At 36.9% G+C, this 23,680-nt stretch overlaps 2 protein-coding genes across 13 annotated transcripts in view; both read left to right on the forward strand.

The window, feature by feature from the left end:
* The first annotated feature begins 35 nt into the window (after positions 1 to 35).
* On the forward strand, positions 36 to 18,938 carry LOC102228919 (DDB1- and CUL4-associated factor 1-like). 3 transcript variants are annotated; one of them, XM_023325536.1, is made up of 31 exons: positions 359 to 557; positions 1,308 to 1,504; positions 1,620 to 1,696; positions 1,856 to 1,929; positions 2,172 to 2,285; positions 3,352 to 3,489; positions 3,946 to 4,545; positions 4,980 to 5,081; positions 5,925 to 6,083; positions 6,277 to 6,456; positions 7,043 to 7,152; positions 7,333 to 7,432; positions 7,790 to 7,959; positions 8,112 to 8,236; positions 8,345 to 8,421; positions 8,766 to 8,921; positions 9,052 to 9,207; positions 9,625 to 10,030; positions 10,112 to 10,260; positions 11,326 to 11,603; positions 11,694 to 11,892; positions 12,142 to 12,224; positions 12,322 to 12,406; positions 12,856 to 13,089; positions 13,715 to 13,808; positions 13,883 to 13,987; positions 14,268 to 14,341; positions 14,560 to 14,649; positions 14,891 to 15,040; positions 15,348 to 15,438; positions 16,390 to 18,938. In XM_023325536.1, exons 1-31 carry the CDS (start codon positions 525 to 527, stop codon positions 16,455 to 16,457), a joined length of 4,674 nt encoding a protein of 1,557 aa, XP_023181304.1. In that variant the 5' UTR covers positions 359 to 524; the 3' UTR covers positions 16,458 to 18,938. The 3 variants fall into 3 exon arrangements, with proteins under 3 accessions (XP_023181303.1, XP_023181304.1, XP_023181302.1); XM_023325535.1 differs by lacking the exon at positions 359 to 557 and adding an exon at positions 36 to 198 and having other exon boundaries at positions 9,625 to 10,260; XM_023325534.1 differs by having other exon boundaries at positions 9,625 to 10,260.
* Positions 18,939 to 20,705: 1,767 nt separating this feature from the next.
* The window catches only part of dock3 (dedicator of cytokinesis 3), a 156,042-nt gene continuing 153,067 nt past the window's right edge, over positions 20,706 to 23,680 (forward strand). For 5 of the 10 annotated variants that reach the window (XM_023325445.1, XM_023325447.1, XM_023325446.1 and 2 more), the window contains exon 1: positions 20,709 to 21,557. In XM_023325445.1, the coding sequence (XP_023181213.1) occupies positions 21,521 to 21,557 (37 nt within the window). In that variant the 5' untranslated portion in view covers positions 20,709 to 21,520. Of the gene's footprint in view, positions 21,558 to 23,680 lie in introns of all 10 variants that reach the window. The other 5 variants (XM_023325450.1, XM_023325451.1, XM_023325452.1 and 2 more) reach the window with 2 other exon arrangements.

Consider the following 23,680-nt stretch of genomic DNA (forward strand, 5'->3'; position numbering starts at 1 on the left):
GTCGACTGGTCGTTTGGTGACGTAGCGTACGTTCGCCGGGGAGAAGTTTGAAAATAAACGTGAAACTTTTTTCCCTTCTTAAATTTGTCAGACAAAGATTACTTTTTTATTACTTTCAAGCAAGTTTTTTAGAATAGCAGTAAAGGAAGCGTTAAGGAGTTAGACGAGGGACACGGAGCTGAGAAAGCCTATTCTCCTGTAAGTAATACACAAAAACCTGATGTTGCGTTGCTAGCTAAAGCTGTTACATGAGGCAACTGACTGTCAACATGCTCTTGGGGAGCTCGGGGGCTCATTTAGGAGCTTATCTCTCAATACATGAACAGGAGATATTTATGCGGAGGACTCGGTGGGTGGAGATTATTGCTGTTAAATGAGTTTGGTACCAGCCAACTAAGCCCAGTAACTGAAGCAGCAACAAATAAACCAGCTATTCTGTAGCAGACAGGCCCACCTGTTGGTGCGAGTTTAAAACATTCAGTGTTTGTTTTCATCTGTCACGACCTCTGACGGCTGTTGTCGAGATGAGGCCGCGACGATTCTCACGGCAGCTGAGGGTAAGTCTTAAGGGGGAATCATGAGCAAAAAAAAGCAAGGGAAAGATTCATCAGATTCGCTTCTATTTGTATTTCAGGTTCATGAATGAAGTTTACTATGTTCACTGGGACCAGAATTACTGAAACTACTCAAAAAAATGAAATAATTAGACATGCAAAAATGTTTTGACAAGTTATTTAGTTATTTATTGTGGCATCTTTAGACCTTTATACTATATCTGACTTCGTACATTTTCATTTTATTTGAATGTATTTCATGCTTTACTTCAGCATTTATCTTGTTTACTCAAAGAAAAAAACTGTTAAATTTAAGTTGTAAGTAAATTCCCCCCAAATATTGTTTAACAAAATTGGGAAAGAGTGAAAAAAGTCAATTTTCAACTTCTCTGGTTTATCTTTTGGTGCTTTGAACACTCTCCACTCTTTATTTTGAATTCATATAATTGAAGGCCAATAAATAAAAACTCTCACACTCATGTAGATGGGATAGCACTAATCTAGAATAAGCTACTTGTTGAGATATGTAAAAAAAAAAAAAAATCTTTTTACATTTTATCAAAAGTTGTACTTATTAGGCTTTTATTATCCAATACAAATTTCTGTTTTAGTTTGAAGCTGGCCTGTACTATTTCCCCCCCTAAGGATTACAATACATACAAGTCCAAAACTATGATTGCATAATTTATTCGTCTCATTGCTTTATGTTGAGTCAATATGGTGTCAATCCATTCCCTCCCCTGTTTTCTCCAGGCTGCAATGTCCTCCCAAGATGAAGATCCATCACCTGCCATGTCTGCTGTGCTGTCTTCTGCATGGTCAGCCGCTTTATCGGCTGCCGTGGCCGTCGCCATGGCTGTGGACGCCAAAGCAGATCTCGCCAGACTGTTGGACGAGTGGGAAGAGACACGGCAGGGTACCACAGAGCAACTGGTGTCCATCTTAACAAGGTCAGATCTTTTTCTTTTTGTGCCGATGTCATCATTTGTAGTTACTTCTTTTTGGAGAAGTAATAACTGCATGTAAACTATTTTTTTCTACTTTTACCCTTTTATTTTATTGTAGAATATCTGAGCTGATTGAACAAGAGACAGAAGAATATTACAAATCAGACCCTGATCCCTTTGACGATCGTCATCCAGGTGTGTGCACATTTTCAAACTTTGTGTGCTCTACTGTCAGTTTTTGTTTAAATGTAATTGAACCTCAAAAGCATAGTTGGATATATGTGTCTTTTAAGTGAGTTTAGTCTAAAACACTTTTGATCAGTTGTTGACTCCCTCTTGTGTGTAATCTTTTAGGACGAGCTGACCCAAACTGTATGCTAGGGCAACTGCTGAGGATGCTGTTTTTAAATGATGACTTCACTAATTCGGTAACCTTTACAATTTCCATGTCATACATACATTATGTGTGTGTATTTCTTACTAACGCAATATGTCTATGAAGTGTGCATGTCCAACAAATTAGGGTGTATATATAATATGTTGTAATTTAAAATCCAACTAATATCAATCATGTCAATCTAAAAATTCAAATACAGGCTTCTCCATTTGAGATGTGTTAGTTAAGGAAATTTGAATGGTTTTTTCCATAAGATTTTCCGGTATCTTACAGCTTTTGGACACGTATATCATGAGCAGTCGAGACATCAGTCTCAACACAGCAGCATGTCGCCTCCTTCAGAACATTGTCCCAGGTCTGGACACAGCTGTCGTCTTTGAAGAAAAGGTACTTTTTTTCAAAGATTTATTCCTATTTATTCCTAGATAATTTATTCCTATTAGATCATACAGAGTGAAAGAGAAAGTTGGTAAGAGGTTTATCCATGGAGCAAAAGAGGACATTATAAACAACCCTTCTGCTTATTGAACTTGTGTAAATATTCTTAAGTCTGACATTGCATTTAAGAAGACCTGAATGGTACAAAATGCCCACATACCAGTGCTTTCCTATAAGCCGCGTGCTGTTGAAATTAAAATGATTTCAGAATTTTAATTCTGCTCTAATAGGTGGACATTCATGCTTTTTCCACAGGTTTTTGTTGTCTTAAACTGGAAGACTGAGTGAGCTCTTGTCATTTTTTCAGCCTCTACACTTACTATCTGAACGAGCATGTTGATGAGATGCCTTACTTCAGGTTGTGAAAGGGAGCCATGTGTATTTGTAATATTATACTTTACTTTAAAACATTTATTTAAGATGTAAAAGCAATAAGGCAAAAAATATTGTACGTAGGCTGTTTTTATATATTTAAATAAAACACAGTCAACATTCCTCACACAGAGGACATGTTTACGCTGAAGTTGTAGAAAATAATTTTTGTTGTAAAACTAGGGAAAAATCAAGAACGTTTGTCTTTCTTACATTTTTAAAGCATGTAAGATTTTAGGACTTGACAGTAAAGAGTGCCATTTTTTAACATTTTTATTGTAACTCTAATTGCTCCAAAATGAAGGTGTCCAGTTCATTTAAAGGTTGAGGTAAATGCACATCAATCCTGTGAGAAAACCTGCTAGAGATGCATAAAGAATGACAATTTTTAAAAATTTGATTCAATTTATTGCAAGTAAAGCTAATGTGTTAAATTATAAAATGCAATTTCATGTATAATTTGTCCTGAAGAAATTATGTGAACTCCTCAGCTTAAAGAGTTGATTTTAATAAGGCTGCACAGAGTCTTCAGGTGTCAAGCAAAGAGTAATAATTATTTCTAGCAGTCAAAAAGAAAGAAACATGTCTTTAATGCATTTAAGCAAAACAGTCAGCTGTCAGTTTTGTTCTGTGTGGATTACAGGAAGGTCTGGTTGGGAAGTTGTTCACGTGGGCTCGTGAAGCTGAGCGGCCATTATGCATCTATGCCACAGGCCTGCTGGCCAAAGCCATGAGCAACCAGGAAGTGGCCACGAGCCATAAAGAAGAAAACGCTGAGTTGGTGGGTGTCTCACCTCTTTTGTAGAAAAATATGGTTTATTTTTCTTTAGCAATGTTTAGTTTAACCCAACTTCCATCCATCCATTTTCTAACACCCTTGTCCCCTAGTGGGCTCGGGAGGTCTGCTGGTGCCTATCTCCAGCTAACGTTCCGGGCGAGAGGCGGGGTACACCCTGGACAGATCGCTAGTCTGTTGCAGGGCAACACAGAGACAGACAGGACAAACAACCATGCACATACACACTCACACCTAGACCAATTAACCTAACAGTCATGTTTTTGGACTGTGGGAGGAACCCAGAGAGAACCCACGCATGCACAGGGAGAACATGCAAACTCCGTGTAGAAAGACCCTGGGCTGGGAGGCAACAGTGCTACCAACTGCGCCACTGTGCAGCCCACCCAACTTCATTAAAAAGCATATTTATTTTGCAATTACTCTGCTCTCCATATCCAGGTATCCATGATGATCAAACGTCTACACGAGTTGCAGTCTGCAGAGCACACGAGTTGCTTCAGTCCCACCCACACTGCCCAGAATCTACCTCAAGACTCTCAGGATGAAGCTCCCCATACATCGAGTGTCACAAAACATCAGCAAATCCAATCAGGATTTTCTGAGGAAGAGACAGAAGAAAACAATGTTGCAGAGAGCAGCAGGTCGATTTCAAAGGGCAAATCTTTGGCCCAGAGAAACAGTGGTGGTAGCAGCAGCTCAGCTCGCCTTCTTCCAACTGTTGTGTACCAAGCTACCCCACATCTGACTTCGAAGGAGAAGGACGACACTCAGGGAGGAGAGGAAGGAGGAGGAGGAGGGACGAAACAGGTTGAGAATGAGAGGAAGACTAAACAGAAACTCCAGTTTACTACGTCCGCCAGCGGGACTGAGGACGAGGCCGAGGTGACTGCTACCAGCGAGAAGCCAAGCGGCAGCTCATCCTGGTCTGAGATGAGCTCCATTCTGATTGGCTCAGAGTACCGATTGTTGCCCCTGAGCCCAACCATGGAGCAGAGGCTCATCCTGCAGTATCTGACACCACTCGGAGATTACCAGGAGGTAAGAGTGGTGATGTGATGATGCTCAAACAAAAGATTAGGGGTAGAAAATATGAAGAACGCAGAATAGTTTTTTAGAATCTGTTGCACATAATGGTACTCTAACAAACAGCAGAACTGGTATAACGATTAATAACTTGGCTATTTTGGCTTCTTATGTTAGCAGAATTTTATGGGTAAAGCCAATAGAAATTAAACACAATCGTAAGTTTTCTGATATGTATAAATATTATTGAAAAGAACTGTTCATCACTGTGTATCAACTCAAAACTACAGTATGTAAAAATTTTTATGCATTAAAATATAAAGTTGTTGAAGCATTCCTTTAAAAATGATTTTAAAATAATTTGGCATCTTTTGGTAATATTCGTCTTTTTAGGCAGTCAAGTTTGTGAAACTAGTCTGCAATTTAAATAATATTTTTGATTTCTGCAGCTGCTTGCAATCTTTATGAAACTGGACACTTGTTCGCTGATGATGAACTACATCGACCTTAGGAAGACCAAAAATGTTCAGCTTACATTTGATGCGCTGTTGGTAAGTTCTTTTTCAAAAACACAGTGATGGAGTTTTTCTTGATAAATCTAACAGGCTTTGACGTATTTTTGTAATTTTGTGTTTGCTAATTTTGTTATCTACAGTGTTAATGTCTTTGTTTATGTTTTAGAAGTTTATTTTAAAAACAGGCCAAGAAAAGTACTGCTTAGTTTAAAGAAAATGCCAAAGTCCACCCCAAATGAAAATTGTTTTGCTAATGTAATTTAATAAAATAAAAAAATATATATATTTTTGGACCTGGAATTTAAAAGTAAGGTATCATTTAGCCATCAACCCCCTCCCCACTAAAGAGGGCGTCTGTCTGTCTGTAGAAGATAATTTCTACTTCTGTGGGTGGGGCTCGCTGTGTGGAGTTGCTCAGTACTGAGGAACACCTGGAGATTCACATCAGTGGCCATCAAAGCTTGAAAGCTTGACTCATCAAGATTTAACCACAGATGAAACAAATATTGATTTCTTTTTCAATGAGTTTTGTTTGTTGCTTTTTACATTTTCTGGAATAGACCAACAATCTACAGACATTTTAGAATAAATCTGTAAATATATTTGCTGATATTTTTAAAAATGTAGTGACTAACAATCTCCCGTTTTATAGTAAATTACTGGTAAAATTTGTAAGACAGATTTTTTTGCATGACAAGCCATGGTTATATAACATTTTTCTCATTGCTGTTGCTTTTAAAAAAGAGAGAGATGAGTAATATCTGGAAATTAAGAACAACAATTTCAAAAATGACACAACAGGAAACACATTGGAGACCTGTAAAAGTGTAAGATAGTGAATTCATAAATAAATGTCGTTTTTTTTCCTTCTCTCTTCAGTATCTCGCCTCACTACTCCTTCATAAGAAGTTTGCGTCTGAATTCATTGCTCATGGAGGAGTGCAGAAACTCCTGGAGATCCCGAGACCATCCATGGCAGCGACAGCCGTTTCTCTCTGCCTCTACTACCTGGCATACAATCAGGATGCAATGGAGAGGGTACAATGAACATGAGCACCACAAATGTTGACATGCAAGTCTGAAGATCTTTAAGTATTAGTTTTCAGCAAAATGTAGGCAGTTTAAAAGAAATTAGATTTGATGTGATTATTTTTTTTAAAGATGTTGGGATAATGTTTTTTCTTGGTTGATTGTCCCATTCTTACCACCTTGTTCTTCGTTTTCCCTCTAGGTGTGCATGTTCCCAGGGGATGTGCTGACAGACCTGGTGTCCTACGCTCTGTGGTTGTTGGAGTCCTCCCACGCTTCAGGCATCTGCCACGCCACCATGTTTTTCTCCATTTCTTTTTCGTTCAGGGTGGTGTTGCAGCTCTTTGACCAGCTGGATGGTCTACGCAGGCTGGTCAATCTGGTTAGTACTAAATCATACATGTTGTTACTCTGATGGCGCAGTTGTTTCTTTTTAACTTTGCAAAGATAAAATTGTTTACAAGTGTCTACATAAAAGTAATTAAAGCAGTGTTGTGATGGTGGATATTTGCTTGCCACAATGATGATACATATTTGAAGATTATTTTTCTGTTTTCTTTGTTAGACAAAGACTACAATCATATCGGTTCCTAATAAGCTGAATCCTAGATTATAAAATATTACCTTTGCAGTGTAGTATGATGTTTTGAGATTAATATATACCCAAAACATCCCAAAAACAAACAAAAAAAAATTTAAGCTGTATAATTAAATAATTACTAGAAAGTATATCCCTTAGACTAATTTTTTTTTGTTTTCAGACTTTATTTTGTATTTAATAAAGTGGATTTATTTGTCAGTCAGTGTAAGTGACCTTTTTTGAATTAATACAATATCTTTGAATAAAATTCCTCTGGAATTTCAGAATCCTGTTTTTGTTTTGTTTTCAGAAAAGAAATTTGAAATTCTTTCTGACACTCTGAAACTGAAACCTCCTTTTCCTTTAGTAACTTTCTTTCTTCCTGTAGATCAGCACTTTGGAAATCCTCAACACAGACAACGATGCACCACTGATGAATGAAGACCAGGTGTTCTCCAACAGACAGACGGCTAAGCACACCTGCATGGCACTGCGCAGGTATGGTGATATTAAATGCACATTCAGATAAAAAACAATAAACTTATTGAGAATAAGTGAAATTGGATATATCTGTGTTTCAGAGTAAAACCTTTTTTCTGCTGTGTCTATTCATTCAGCCTGCATCAATGTATTGCACCATGCATTGAATATTGTTGTATCATCAATTTGGTTGTGAAGGTATTTTGAGTCTCACCTGGCATTGAAGACAGAACAGATGAAACAGTCTTTGCATACTTCAGAAAGCGGCACCATCATTCCTCAGCAGTCACCTTACAAGGTACAGTTTCTTCAGTGTAAACTAGCAGTTTGTCATTAAATCCAAAATGAAAGACAGTCATTTTCCTTCTGTTTATGTATTAATGAGTTCTCTGGTCTTTAATATAATGGCAGGCTGCATTATATTAACACATGTGCTGTTTGCAACATATGGGTGTAATTAGATTTCTCAGGCAGATATTTGTGCCATGTTTGAATTAGGATATTTCAAAATGAATATGCCTATTTTTCTGTTTCTGTCATGATAACTCATTTTTTTAATTCCATTTTCTATGCGGTGCCTTGAACTTTTTCAAATCTTTAGTACATCTCAGCGCATTGTGATTTTATGTTTACCTTCATAATTCACTATTTCCAGGCATATGCAAATACCAGAGAGCAAATAATTGAGATGATGGAGTTTCTCATCGAGTGTGGACCTCCTGAGGGCCCCTGGGAGCCAGTTCAAGTCTTCTACAAGTTGTCCTGTATTCCTTTAATGCTGCAGCTCATATCTGCAGCCTGTGACTGGAAGACCTACTATGGCAGGTAATCTGACTTGCCGGAAGGAATAAAATGAGCTGAGATGAGTTTTAAGAAAAAGAGATATTGCAGCAAAAGATAAAATGCCAGCAGCAAAGGAACTAACTGCCTCCTTCTTTTCTTTCCTTTCTTTCATCTGGATGTGTTTTTCTCTCCAGGAGTGACATAGTTCGCTTTGCTTTGGACATCCTGGCTATCCTGACAGTTGTTCCTAAAGTTCAGTTAGTACTGACTGATACCGTGGAAGTTATCGATGAAAACAGGTCCCCTGTTCCCACTGTAGGTCTGTAAAATGTATCTTCTGTTAACACCGATTTTAGACGAGAGAAGTTCAGGGATTTCCATCTCAGGATTTTGTGTGCCTCTCTGGTTATTGTGTTTTTTTGTGTAGGTATGAGCATCATACTGGGTGTTGCTGAAGGTGAAGTGTTTCCCAATGATGCTGAGATTCAGAAGTCTGCTTTGCAAGTAAGCTTGGCTCACTGAATTTTTCTATTTGTTCACTGCTTAAGCTAAAAATAATCAGCATAAAGATAAGAGCATGCTGAATCTTTTTATTCATGAGAACTTGTCAGGCAGCTTTCAGAGACATCCCTAGTTTGGATGAAAATGATAGCTCTGATTTTATTATTATTACTATTATTATTTTAATCTTTTATTTATGAATTTTTATTTTTACAGATATAAAACATATCTAACTTCACATTGTCTTGCCCAGGTTAAACTTCAGAATCATGTCAGTAAGCATCAGCTCATGCAGCTGTTTTAGTTGTTTTCTCCCACTCTGATCATGTCCTTCATGTTTACCTCAGGTCATAATAAACTGTGTGTGTGCTCCGGACCAGAGCCTCAGTGCTTTTGCTGCTGCCCCCCTCAGACAGCCTTTGCACCCTCAGCAGCCCCCTCCCTCCCACAACAGGGTGCTGGCCCACATGTGGCAAGTAGTGCAGAATAATAACGGCATAAAGGTAGGCAGTCTCAAACATGTGCATCAAAATGCCTGTGTTTGTTTTGATGAAACTATATGCCCTGCATATTTTATCAAATAGAATTCCTCATCGTTCCAGAGATCAGACTTTGCCCCTCTTCTGGCTGCAGGTGCTCCTGTCTCTGCTGTCGGTGAAGGTTCCCATCACAGATGCAGACCTGATCAGAGCTCTGGCCTGTAAGGCTCTGGTTGGACTCTCTCGTAGCTCCGCCATCAGACAGATCATCAGCAAGTTGCCACTGTTCGCCAGCGGTCACATTCAGCAGGTGAGAAAAAGGACTTCAATCAAAAAAATTCTGTGGTTTAAAAACTTAAAGGATTCCATATTTAACACAAAAATCTTAAATAATTCTCAGCTGGATTACACAATTCTTGATTTTTTTTGTTTGCTATCTCTACTAGTGTATTCCATGTTGCAAACTTCTACAGATTTTTCTCCCATGACCAAAAATAAATTGCTTAAGACTTTCCTCATCTTGTTTTGTGGAAATTTAAAAGAAAGTTGTGACTTTTTTTAAACTTCTTTTATTTTCTTAAATTTTAATTTTAATCGATAATGTGGGATTTTTCACTCAAACTTCTACTTTGTTTTTCAAAGGTTATCAGAAAAAAAATCTCGTTATGATGGAAAATATTAGAGTTTTCAGGCAAAGTCATTCATGTTTTTGTTTTCTCCTTCCCAGCTCATGAAGGAGCCGGTGCTGCAGGACAAACGGAGCGAACATGTCAGCTTCTGTCGCTACGCCGCCAGACTGACGGAGCGAGTGTCTGGCAAGCCCCTCATCATGGGCGCAGAGGTCTCGCTGTCTCGCCTACAGAAAGCCAACGTTGTCGCTCAGACTCGCATCACGTTTTCTGAGAAGGAATTGCTCATTTTGATTAGGAACCACCTTGTTGCTAAAGGACTACACGACACAGCAAATACCCTGGTTAAAGAGGCAAACCTACCTGCAGCATCTCTCTTTCCAAACTCCGCCTCCTCAGGTGTCACCCCTACATCCTCCACTTCCAAATCTAGGACTTGTCGGTTTGCTGGTGGTGTCGCAGCTCGTATTGCTGCCAATATTGGGCCCTCTCCCTTATCCTCAGGTAATTCAGCCCCCACTACACCCTCCACTGCTCGTTCTTCTGCCATTCCTCACTCGTCAGGTTCATTGGTGTCTACCTCAGCGGCTCCCAATACTCCTCCTCATGCTGGGCAAAGCTCGCATCTTGTTGGGCGAATTTTATTCTCTCGGGAACGACCAGTGGCCAGCTGCAGCTCAGGGAAAAAACTGCGTGCACTTAGACAGAAGTCTGACCATGGTGCTTTCATACAGGTCAGTTGTACCTTTTGTTTCAATTCATAAAAACTCCTGCAATGTGCTAATAATAATTACATGGCTGTAATGCCAGATTTTCCATTTAATCAATTGTGCTAATTTTTGAATAATATGGTAGACATCTGACAATTGAGTTATTTTTACTCTTCAATGATAGAGATGACAGTCATTTTTCAAGCCTGGCAAGAAAAATTCTTTATTTTTCTTTTCTCTCTTATGCTTGAACCTTTGCTTATTGAAATTAATGCAATGCTTCAAATCTATCAAATAATAAAACACTGGCATTTAGGTCACAATGTGTGGAAAAATTCTGACAACTTTACCGTTAACCATTAACTTTTCCCTCCATCTTAGAGGAATTTTAGAATATTCAACTGCACAGAAAAGGATAAATTTTGTGCAGAGCTATAAGGAAATATTGTCAGCAATTGTTAATGTACTGAAGGAGTAAAAAGCACTTAAAATGATACATCCCACAATAAATGAAGCAGCCACTGGAAAAAAATCTGAAATATTCATCCTTCTCAATATACACATGCCATGAGAATGAGTGATTGGTGCACAAGCACCATTTGGAAGATTTCTTTGTAAAATGTATTAGTTTTTTATGAATTGTGAATAGAAATTTCACTATATATTTCTTGTAGCAAATTTTATTTTTCTAAAGATAAAATTACTAAAGTTATTTTCAGTGGCCGGTTACCTTGCAAAACTGGTGTCCTAGCAACTGTTGCTAAGGCAATTACATTTTCAAAAGACTCCACCTCTAGAATTGATAGGCATCTGATGGTGAACATTTGTGATAAGTTTCATGCTTGTATCATCAGCTGAGCGATTTTTACACCAGTAGTCCAGACTATTTGCGTTTCTGTTGTTGTTTAGGGGCCAAATTAGGCCCCCAATCTTCTTTGCAATTTTGCTGTTGCCTTGAAGCATATCAGTTTCTTGACATTAACTTTTGTTTCATTATTGTTTTGATCTTTGTTGTTCTAGATTACTGATTTCTCTAGAAATCAGTAATCTAGAACACTGATTTCATAAACCTTTCTTTCTTTGAAACAGACCCCAGCTATGAAAAAGCAGCTGGAGCGCCACTTGCCTTCTCCGCCGACCCTTGACAGCATCATCACAGAGTACCTGAGAGAACAACACGCCCGCTGTTCGAATCCTGTCACCACCTGTCCACCTTTTTCCCTTTTCAACCCTCACCGCTGCCCAGAGTCCAAACAGAGGCGACAGGCGTCACCCAATTTCACCGCCCGTCTGGGGAGCAGGATGCTATGTCCGAAGTACCGGGGTGTGGACAGAGGAAGTCTGGATAGACAGCTAATATTCAGCAGGTAACAAACAGCAGCTATGTCTTTTTAAAAGCTCTAAACCAAGCTTTATCTTTTCTCTTTGACTCTGTTTCCTCTTGTTTTCCTCCTCAGGTTTCGCCCCGTGTCAGTTTTCCGTGAAAACAATGGAGGCGATAGCAGTTTCACCTGTTGTGCCTTTTCGGCCCGCGAGCGCTTCCTGATGCTGGGAACGTGCTCCGGTCACCTCAAGCTTTACAACATCTTCTCCGGAGAGGAGGCGGCCGACTACACCTGCCACGGATCGGCCATCTCTCACATCGAGCCTTCCCGGGTAGGAAAACGAATTTTAAATTTCAAGTTTGATTAGTTGGGTCCAAAACATGCTGAGAACAGTTTGGCATTTAGAGAATAAGCAGCTTAGGTTTAAGAAAATGGTTTGATTTCAAACCATTTGCTTATAATGAAGCATTAATAATAAGCAATGTGAGTTGTTTAACTTATGCAGACTAGCTTTTAGATTACTTCTATTTATTTATAAACATTTTTTGGTTGAAATTGATCCTTTTTTCCCATTTCACAGGATGGTAACTTTGTTCTAACTTCTGCTTCGTGGAGCGTCCCTCTGTCAGCTCTCTGGAGTATGGACAGTGTTTTTACCATGAAGTAAAAATGATTACACATCGCAGTTTTCACTTTAATCAACGGTAATTATACATTATATCACGCAGTGTTAAATATCACATATGTCATCTGTCCCCAGGAACTCCTTTGGAGAAGATCATTACGTTGAGTTCAGCAAACTCTGTCAGGACAGAGTAATTGGGACTAAGGACCAGGTTGCACATGTACGTATCACATTGACTCTCTGTTGGTGCTCACTATATCATTAAAAATATTTTATAATTATTTTTTTGTTGTCAGATAATGTATATAAAAAATATTTATACCTTTAGAGTTTTGGATGACTTTTAAATGTCATAATTTGTAAGGTACTTTACTGAGGTTAAACGACATGAAACTGAAATCTAGAGAGCAGAGACTAACATGCAAATTTTTATCTTTAGTTACTGACTTAAATGGAAAAGTTTCATGATGTCATGTCGTTATTTATTTGTGACTCGGTCAACAATATATTGTGTGTGTTTTTTCTTTTAAACCTATCCTCTTATCTTGTGGTTCTTTATTTCTTTCTTTCTTTCCTTGTCTTTTTTACTATGGACCCTTCTTATGTCTTGAATTAAGACTGATTGATTTATTTATATTTAGACTGTTGTTTCTGGCTCCCATACTCCAGATCTACGACATACAGACAGGTCAGGAGGTCCTGACCCTGAACGACCCCGCATTGGCCAACAATTACAAGAGGAACTGTGCCACCTTCAACCCCACTGATGACCTGGTGTTAAATGATGGGGTGCTGTGGGATGTGCGAGCGTCACGGGCCATCCACAAGTTCGACAAGTTCAACATGAACCTCAGTGGGGTTTTCCATCCAAATGGCTTGGAGGTCATCATAAACACTGAAATTGTATCCTTTCTAAATGTAATAACCATTGGAGGTTAGCCTTTGGAAACTGAAAGGAAAAAGCAAAAAGAAATTATGTTTGCTGTCCTCCTTGGTACAACTATAAGGTTGATATTGGTTTCAAGTATCAGCACAGTCCTTAGCAATGAGTCCTAAGTAAAGGGAGATGCAATGTTCTTTACAGAGTGAATAAAAAGCTGATTTGTGCCTTTTTGTTACTAATCCACAAAAGTCAGGTGTTCTTATTCTTCCCCTGTTAGTCAATATAATTTTCCTCCGCTATTGTCTTTGTGCCATTTCTGAGTGAAGTTTAGGTCACTCACACAGAACTGGATGCTGATAACTTCCTTTCACCTTGAAAACAAAAGGGGAAAGTTATGTGTGTTTTTATGTTAATGTCCAGCAAGAACCTTTGGTGATGTTGAGGAAAAATAATTTTTATCTTATCGCTAGGTGTGAGCTTTAATCCTTAATATTTTTCTTGCAGTTTTGCACACATTTTCCTTTCCCATCGCTTTCTAAACTTTTTGCAGTGATGACAATTAAAAAAACATTTTATTTCCTGTGAGATCAATGTTTTATAGTTGTTGGGTTTACTGTCGTTGTCGACCTTAACTGCAGGTTTCAGTGGGACCTGAGGACCTTCCACCTGCTGCACACTGCTCCTGCTCTGGATCAGTGCCGTGTGGTCTTTAACAGCAATGGCACCATCATGTATGGAGGTATAGGTCTGACTCTTTTAATTTGGCTGTACATAACTCTTCATGTTATGACTGATCTCCCTTCTCTTGAACAGCGATGCTGCAAGCTGATGATGACCATGACGTCATGGATCAGCAGGTGACGAGTCCCTTCGGCTCATCTTTCAGAACATTTGACGCCACGGACTACAAGCCTATTGGTTGGTTGACTTGACCTTATTCTGTAATGTCTCAAATTGTTTTTACCTCCTCTTTTTACAGTTTCGAAAAACCTTGTGCAACAATTATCTGATATCTGTCTCATCTGTGTCTTGGTAACAATAAAAGTTGAGGCTTTAAATATTATAAAATAAAAAAAGCCCCTTGTTATTTATTCAACTTGTTTTGTGATACCTTGGTGTGTTAGTGGTTGCTGAAAGTAACTGACCTCCTGCTTCTGATTGTGATTGTAAAGTTTGGTTTTATTTTAATTTTAAACAGCCACACTGGATGTGAAGAGGAACATCTTTGATCTGTGCACTGATACCAAAGACCACTACCTGGCTGTCATAGAGGTACTCGATTAGATTAAAAAAAAAAAAAATCTCATCTCATTGGTGTTTTTTTGGGTGTAGCTTTATGTTCAGATCTGTACACAGAGAATTTGAACTGATTGCAAATCAAAATGATAATGACAATACTCTGCTTTTTCACTATTATCATAGGAGATTTTTAGGATTTTTTACTACTGGTGCTCTTTGTATAATGAAGTTTTTGCATATTTTCTCTGTAGAACCAGGATGCGGTGACCATAGATACTGTATGTCGCCTTTATGAAGTTGGACGACAGAAATTAGCAGAAGAAGGAGATGATGATGATCAAGTAAGATTCATAAAATTTGAAAGAAACTTTTTATTTTCTTCTATAGTTTTCTTGATATTTTTTTCTTGATTAATTTATTTTTTTATGCATTTTTTATATTTATTTTTGCAGTTCTTGTCAGAAGTTTTGGTTTGCGTGATCAACGTAGACGGTTAATACAGAGCTGCTCATCAGTCTGACATCTGATGTGCCTTAAATTGAGATTTGAATAGTTTCTTTATTGCATTTCTGTGTTTTTCAGGATGAAGATCAGAATAATGATTCCTCAGACACAGATGATGACGACGATGATGACGATGATGATGACATGGATATAGAGCCCCTCATTGAAGAACTTGCAAATGACGAACAGGAGGACCAGGAGCAAGCTAACTTGCCTGTAGATGACGCGGTATCTGATCATTTCATATTTTCACATCTGAATCATTACAGTTATTTTTCTCTTAAACGTGTCAAAAGTGGACAGAGATATAAGAAATTTATAAGAAGCTGTTTAAAAAATATATTTTTTTAACTTCATTAACATGTACGCATGCTTTCATACTATTATTACTACTGCTAATTCATTTGATGGTTTTCTCAAGATTGTAGCGATATGGATAAATTCAATTCCATCTAGCAGAATTACATTAATGAAATATAGAAAATTAATATTTAGGCAGTATGGTTTCTAAATTTAGCTTTTTGTTTTTCTTCAGATTGAGGCTCTTCTTGGTAATACTAGTGGTGATGATGGTGATGATGATGATACTGATCATGACTCTGAAACTTTAGACCATGGAGGATCATGTAAGTAATGGTGCCCATCTGCTGTTAAATTAACCTGAATACAATGGTTTTTATTAGAAATAGCACCTGTTCTAAAAATGTGCACATCCTATCTTCTATGTACACTTGAAAAAGATTGCTAAGAACTTTAGACTTTGTGAAATGTATAAGACAAATTAAATTAATTACAATTTAATAAACCCATCTGCTTTATAAAAAATTAGTTACAAATACCAGTTCTGGTATATATATATATATATATATATATATATATATATATATATATATATATATATATATATATATATATATATTCTTATTAGTATGTTGTTTTATTTACAGTGTATGTAATTAAAATGTATGTGATAAGAGAGCTTTAATTCAGGCATCTAATTATGCCCTTTTTAGAAATTGTATTCCATTCAACTTGTTTGTATAGCACAGACCCACCACAAATATGAAATTGACTATATATGTACAGAGATAGTCAGTTTTATAGCCTCATTTTAAATTCTATTTTTGCATTTTTAGTGAGCCTAACTAAACATCTTGTAATTGTGTGAAATTAAATTAAATTAATTTTTGTTTTACTGTTTTAACTGTCATCTATGTTTTTATCAATTGAAAATTGAAGTTGATAAAGTTATCGCACATATTGTAGCAAAAACGTAGCACCTCGATTTTCACAATGAAAGTAAAGTCTGATATTGATGCATTTCATGTAACTTTTATTCCGACTCCATCAGTAGAGTTTTGTATAATTTACATGTCCAGCTTTTGAGTTTCTTATGTTTCCTTTTATCAGAGAAATTAGTTCTCTGATTTATTGTTTCACAACAATAAATAATAACCGTTGCATAGGAAATGATTGGCGATGCATTAAAATAATCCAAATCTATTGTTCTAAACTTTTTTTTAAATTATAATTTTAAATGAATTATGCTTACATATGTTTGTGTTGTCATGTTTCAGGGTTTGGAGAAGAATCAGATGATGACGACCCTGACATGTTTGGATCCTTACCTGACTTATGGTTTTAATGATGTAAGAGTAGACGCTCTGCCCTGTGAATCCCTCTTAGAGAAAATGCCTGAAAAATGGTAGCCAAAATTTAAAGTTTTCATAAAAGGATCTTGACTGGCCATTCATTTTCCATTTTTTGTCCCTATTGGAGTGATTTTAGAAGATTTGGAAATATATATATATATATATATATTGCTTTTTTGGCTTTTTCCATTGGCTAAAGATATAGCACATACATTTTTTTCACCTCTAATTTCTACCAATATATGTAGCAAAACCACAAATAGACCCAGTTATGAGAGCCTGGTGAGAAAGTATAAAATTGGGAATAAATTACAAAAAAAAACATTTCTTGAGAAATTTATATTTTTCACCTTTTTGATTTAAGCATTGTTTTATTGAATAGTAGCTGAAGAGCAATTTTTTTTTAATTAAAAATGACCTGCAGAAATTTCCTGATTTGCCAGGAAACAAAACATATTGATCCTGATGTCATCAGCTGATATAATGATAATCTTGTGTGCATAGAAAAAGCTTATTTTCTCAAACATGTGCCTCACTTGGGTGTTTGTCGATGTTTTATTCAAAACATCAACAAAAATAATTTGAAGCGCTTTCACGTCCTCTGTCTATGTAGGAAATGTGTTCATGTGAGCAAAAATCTGAAATTTTAATATGCACTAGTGTATCTAGAGGTAGGATCCTAAAAATATGAAAACTAATGCTTGTCAGGCAGCAGAATGCAATTCAGGAAAAACATTTGATAGAGAAAGGTTCTCTCTAGATACTTTTGATGATAAAGATCAAGTGTTGATCCTTATGATGGTCTAATGGTTAAAAATATGTAATTACTGTTAACTTTTCCTTGATGAGGAACTCGCTAAGAAACCAAATATTACCTCTACCACATTTCCGTTGTTCTTATGTATTCTAACAATTGGAAAATGAGTTTCAGTAAGCTACGTGACCCAATTTCTCCACCAGATGGCAGTACATCCCAACCTTGAGTTGACAAATATTTTCTAACCCAGTACATTTCACGGTTTATTGTTTTTTAAATACTGTTTAATTTTAAGTTAGTGTTTTATTGTTTTGTAGATTTTCCAAGGCTAGGCTTAGGAAATGTTTTTTTTAATTGACTATTTATTTTGGTGTGTCTTTGTTGAATTTTACATTTAAGCGAAAATGATGCTGTTTTTTATTTTGTTTTTGCTTTTTTCTCTCATACCCCTCAGGTAATTGGAAGCAATAAGCATATGAGTGTAAAACTGATCAAGCTGGTTGGATAACTACAAGTCTGCAAATGTTTTTTAGATACTTAATTTGAACAAAAATTATTTTGAGGTCACATATGTGATTGTGTTGTCTCCAGCAGAATGTTTGTTTTGTTATTTATGAGCCAAAATTAATTTTGATATTATCAGAAGATAATGTTGCTGGCAAAAGAAAATAACTTTACATTCTTTTACACATTCAACCTGTAAAGACTGAAAAAAATTGTCAAATAATTCATATGCTTCCTTACTTAAAGGAATTCACTTTACTATGAGTTACCATTTGGTTTGAGGCTGGTTGACTTCACTTGGAGTTGTGTTTGTATAGTTTCATATGACAGTCACTTTCATATGTCTGTTTTCCGCATTAAACAATCATTTTACTTTTGTACCCATACTTTCAATTGACCTATTGTGGGGGGATAAAAAGTACAAAAACTGTCATGGTTACGGGTCTGTAAGAGTGCCAGTAGTTTGCACATATTTAAGCCAGCATAGGACGATAATGTGATTTAAAATATGCAAATCCTTGAAACCTTTTGTACTGTTTTCAACCTGTTGTGTCCAACTTGTGAAACTGCATAAAACAAGTAGCAATAACATGGGAGGATTCTTGATTATTTGGTTTTTATCGATATTTTCATGGTCTTTAGTAATTGGGATAAATTGTTTTGGATTCACAGCTGCAGTTAGCGAATGGCAACTCTGGTCTTCTCTCTCTCTCTCTGTATATATATTTTAAGTCTGGTTTCTGACTGAATGAATGTACAGTATAGTGATGCCTCAGCGCATTCTCATCACTGATGACTTGAATTGATGGTTTAAAATTTGGTTTGAAAAATTTGATCCAAATTAGAGCCTGTATAATTGTTTCTGCTTGATAAAAATCTGTAAATTAGTTGGATATATTTGTGTATTTACATCTATTGTTTGGTTCTTTGTTAACTAAAACTATTCTATGCAACTTATTGTTATACTTGCATGGTCTAAATTTATGATCATTGTGGTGAGGCATTTATTTATTTTTTGCCCATAATAAATCCAACCTTTGTAATACACATTTGCAATCACTTTCCTATATGTAGGATCACCTGATGAATAATGAGAAACGATTTCTGGAAAATGTGCTTTGTGATTAGTCACTTATTTGAATGTTTACCAGGGTTAAGTAAGCAGCATATGACTATATGTTTTTTTTTATTAACACAATTTTATAGATATAGAAAAGAGAATCTTGATATAATGTGAAATAAAAATTTGTAGTTTTATAGAAGTGCAGGTAAAATGTTTAATGTGCTTTCATTATCAGTTGACCAGTACATCATCTGGGTAGAACTATGTTGACGTGACGAGGGAGGTGATGTGGATCAAAGTTCGTGTTAAAAGTTAGCTCCAAACATGCAAAGTAAAAATAAAGAAATAGAAACCGCAAATAAAGTGAATTTTTTCAGAGCTGTGATTGTTTCAATGCCAACTGCTGGCATTGAAACAATCACAGCATATTTTTACTCAGTCTATTCCTCGAGAGCAAGGATCTGCAACTCTTGGCTGAAAATGATCCTTTAATCCTGGAAATGTTCTTCAAGAGATAGAAGGCTGACTTTGCAACTGTCTTTATGTGGCTCTGGAAGTTCAGGTCAGAGTCCATCACTACTCCCAGGTTTCGGGCCTGATCGCTGGTTTTTAGTTGTAATAACTAAAATAATAATCAACCAATCATACCCAATTCCTTTAAGAATCTCTGTTTTAGTAGTTTTAGTTTCATGTTCCTTTTTTTAGCGTTATTCTTTATGTATTCACTTAAGATGAGTGTAATTGCAAATTCTTTATTAATTCTATTAGTGACTAGTGTAAAAGTGTTTTTCAAAATAAGCATATTTTGATCAGTAAGTTATAGTTAGAGCTCATCAAAAAATAAATGTACATAGCCTTTATAAACTGGTAGTTGCACTAGTCATATTGGCTGAATGTAGAAGTTAGACTGTTGTTGTCCACTGATTGGGATATGATGACTTTTTGTTCTTCTTTCTTTTTAAATCATCACTGATTTGGAGATATCACCACGTCAAATGTTCATTTTGGAGTTCCCCTTTTGTGTTTACAGAAGCAAGACACTTTATGAAAACCTTAAAAGTGGATAACAGGTGAGAGTGAGTGTTTATTCTGAGAGACGATCCTCATTTATGGTAAGTCTTGCATAATGTTTGCATATGTGAATATTTGTGTTTAACTACATTCAGAGGGGGTTTGATGGATAACGAAAGTCAGTAGTTTTCCCCATCATTGCAGAGGTCATAACATTTCTTTGTTATACCTGCTTTTTATTATTGATCTTATGTAACATTTTCTGAAAACTGAAATTTTGGGTTATTTGCAAGCCAAAATCACCAATATTAAAACAGGTAAACTCAGAATAACTCTTAAAATGTTTGTTATTCTGTGTAATTAGTTTAGGATCTCTCTCTCTCTCTCTCTCTCTCTCTCTCTCTCTCTCTCTCTATATATATATATATATATATATATATATATATATATATATATATATATATATACTGTATATATAGATCTATATACATTTATAAATCTATCTATCCATCCATCCATCAATCAATCAAGTGATCGGGTCTGTCCAGTGTCCACTAGTTTTACAATAAATCCCTGTGCAGAGATGTCGGTGTGCTGCTCAGGAACATCCACACGGTGGCGCAATTACAAAGCTGTTCGTGGAGACTTTCAATGGGCCTCAATAGCAATATGAACACATATATCTGTCAATATGCACTGAAAATAATTCACTTGAAACATGAGGAACTATGTCGTGTCACTTTTTAAAAGTGATTACACAGTAAGTCTTTAAAATCATTGCTTCTGACGCTCGTGCGTCATGCACTTGAATATTACATATATTTTAATATGTTTTCAACTCACGTAGCGCCCTAGTATGTACCCACAGCTCACATTTAGGTCGTGAGCTTTCCGAGCCGTCTCCCGGATAGATGAGCAATTTTCACCTGCGGCTATTGTCACGTCACTACAAGAAAACCTTTAATGATCGGTTGCTGCAGCAGACAAACAGTCGCCCGCTCCAACATTAAACTCTCCTGCTGTGGACGCACTTTAACACGGGCTCCTTCTCTTTCACGAGCCGCTTAAACAGACGGACCCCGAGCCCAGACGGGAATGCAATTCTTTCGTTTTATTCCCTCTCCGTCTGCACCAGGACAAGTTAAGTAGTTGCAACTCGTTAACGCATGCGTGTACTTATAAACATGGGATGCATGGGAACTCGGATGCTGCGCTGAATGAGAAGAGGAGTTCTATGAGCCTTGACCAAAACCATCAACAAAAACATTTTTCCCCGGTAAATTTTGCGCTATTTTTAGTTTCAGTCAGGATCTGTATGTGCTTTCTTCTCTTTAGGCACCCCCACCTGTCTTACCAGCGCTCAGACCGGTGTATAAGTAGTAGCCCGCAGATTCCCTTCGCAGTGACGCCTGTTTATCAGATTTCTTTTCCTCGTAGCTGTACTTCAGCAGAGATGGACAAGCACAATGCGCCAAACCTGACGGGATAAAACATCCCTGCTGGTCACTGTCAAAACAACTGAGACACCTTCAACTTCAAGAACCTAAAGAATTAATTTTTTTCTTTGCCTCCCACCTTCCTGAGGTAAACTTTTCTAGTCCGCGGCTCTCCTCCTGGTCCCCTTCCCTTCTCTGGGTGAAATCACAGCGGGATTTCTATGAAGCGACGCCTCGAGTGATTAGACTTTGTTGGGGATTTTGCTCTGTTTCCAGAGGGACATCATGTGGACTCCCACGGAAGACGAGAAAATCGGTGTTGGTGAGTAAAAAACAAACAAAAACACAGTTCTCTATCAATGTGGCTTTTTATTTTGTAAGCATCTGTTACACAGAGAGGACCGTCATGCTGAGCAGTCAAGTGTCTCCAATTCTGACTCTTTAATAATGTTGGCTGTAAGATCTTGCATAACCCCTGTCCTAACTGGAATCTTGAAGCATTTCCTCTTTAGTATTTAAAGAGAAAATATTTAAAAGTGGAATAGATTTTATACTTTGCTCTGTCTGTATCAGCATATTCAGAATGCTGTACCTCCGACTCCGGTACTTTTGATTTTAAGGTCTGCTACAAGAGGTGATGCAAGAATCTTACAGTGGGCTATCTGTCTTAAAGAGCTGCGGCAGGAGACAGACCAATTTGTAGACCCCAGAAAGCCTGATATAAGCTTTAATATCCAGTAAAACCTGATGGAAAAGAAAAAGAGTGATAGAACCAGTGGACTGTACAGTGATCTGTGACCTCAGTGAATCAGCAGGAATCTATCCAAGTTTATTGTGCTGTGGTGGATTCACAGTTAATTGTTTCAGAAGACTTTATTAGGGACCATTATCCACAATTCAGTTATTCTCTCAGCCTTGTCTATTATCATTAATTGTCTATTATGTACATTATTCACACAAAGTAATGTACATAATCCTTGAAAGCAGTCACTGCCATACACTTATGTAATTTTCTTGAATGCCTTTATTATTCTGCGGTCATCACTCAACACATTAATTGCACCTAAAGTAGTTTTGTTGTTTGAGTTTGTTTAATTAAAAAAAAACAACAACAAAAAAAACATTTTTTTCTGTTCTAAATTGTCCTACATTTTAAATAAGCCAGGAATTTCTTTGGATGATAAAATCTTAGAATCATTTGTCAATGGCTTTTTCATGTGCAATTTGCTTAATTGCACATTAAGCAATTACATTTCCTTTTGGACATTTCCTTCATATACACACTCTGTCTGTTTTATCAGGAACTCCTTGATAAAATTAGTTTGGATTGTTTGTTTTTCCTTTGGAACTGACTTAATTGTTTATGATTAATCAAGTTTTTGGAAACATTCTTCAAAAGTTATTTCCCAGACTTATATGAAAGCACCATTACACAGTCACTGATAACCTTACCCATTGATACAAGCCAGGATAGAGCTATTCTTTCATGTTATGAGAAAACATTCTGACCACACCATCTGACCATCTTCTGTACTCTATTAACTCTAACGCTTTGTGCATGAAGAGATGTGATTCTGCATAACTTGGTTGTAACAAATCATTATTTGATCTTCTGTATTCTTGAAGCGGTCTCCCCATTTTTCCTCTAACAGCAGCAGGGAATTTTCATTTGCACAACTGCTGCTCTCTAAACATGGTCTCTCTTTTTTTACCATTCTCTGTGAACCCAAGAGATTGTTCTGAGTAGAAATCCCAGTTGATCAGCAGTGATGTATGCAGACCAGCCCATTTGGCACAAACAACCATGTCAAGTCACTTAAATACCCTTTCTGCCCCTTTCTGTTGATCACTTTCAATATCTTCAAGTTGCCTCTATTGCATCTTGATACCTACGTAATTGAGTTGCCGGCATGTGATTGGGTGAATAATTACTTGTGTACAGATTTAATAGGTCTCCTTCATAAAGTGGCTGGTCAGTATATATTGAAATAGTCCAAACTTGAGCCTATTTAGTTCAACCATGTAGCAAATCTCATTTAATAATGATGCCAAAAGACGTTGACTTGTTCACAAAGTTATTTTCTCCTGGAGTAATCCTCACGTAATTACATTTTTGTTCAAAGAGTTGATGCCACTTTGAACTAGAAGTGTTGTTGTGCCTAAAACGTCTGCTGGTCCTTCCAGAGTTCTTCAGACATACCAAGTGCCCTAAAACTGCAATTTCTCAACATTCAGTCTTGCATAAGAACTTTGAGTGTCTAAAAACTGTTTTTAAAGCCTTAAAATATTTATTTATTATTTGGGACCACCCATGCAGGGAAAACCCCATCTGAAAACTGATGTGAACTTAGAGAGTCCAACAAAATTAGCATTTTTCAAATGAGGCGACAGACCTCCAACCTCTCCAAACCCCAGAGGTCAGAGCTATCGATTGACAGCTGCTCG

The sequence above is a fragment of the Xiphophorus maculatus genome, chromosome 20, assembly GCF_002775205.1.
Source record: "Xiphophorus maculatus strain JP 163 A chromosome 20, X_maculatus-5.0-male, whole genome shotgun sequence".
NCBI lineage: Eukaryota > Metazoa > Chordata > Actinopteri > Cyprinodontiformes > Poeciliidae > Xiphophorus > Xiphophorus maculatus.

Excerpts from the sequence above, each read along its gene's own strand:
- LOC102228919 (XM_023325534.1), top strand. The coding sequence starts at position 525 with ATGAGGCCGCGACGATTCTCACGGCAGCTGAGG. Across the intron at positions 8,237-8,344 it reads GTCCCCTGTTCCCACTGTAG|GTATGAGCATCATACTGGGT; the intron begins GTCTGTAAAATG and ends TTTTTTGTGTAG. Across the intron at positions 8,422-8,765 it reads TTCAGAAGTCTGCTTTGCAA|GTCATAATAAACTGTGTGTG; the intron begins GTAAGCTTGGCT and ends TGTTTACCTCAG.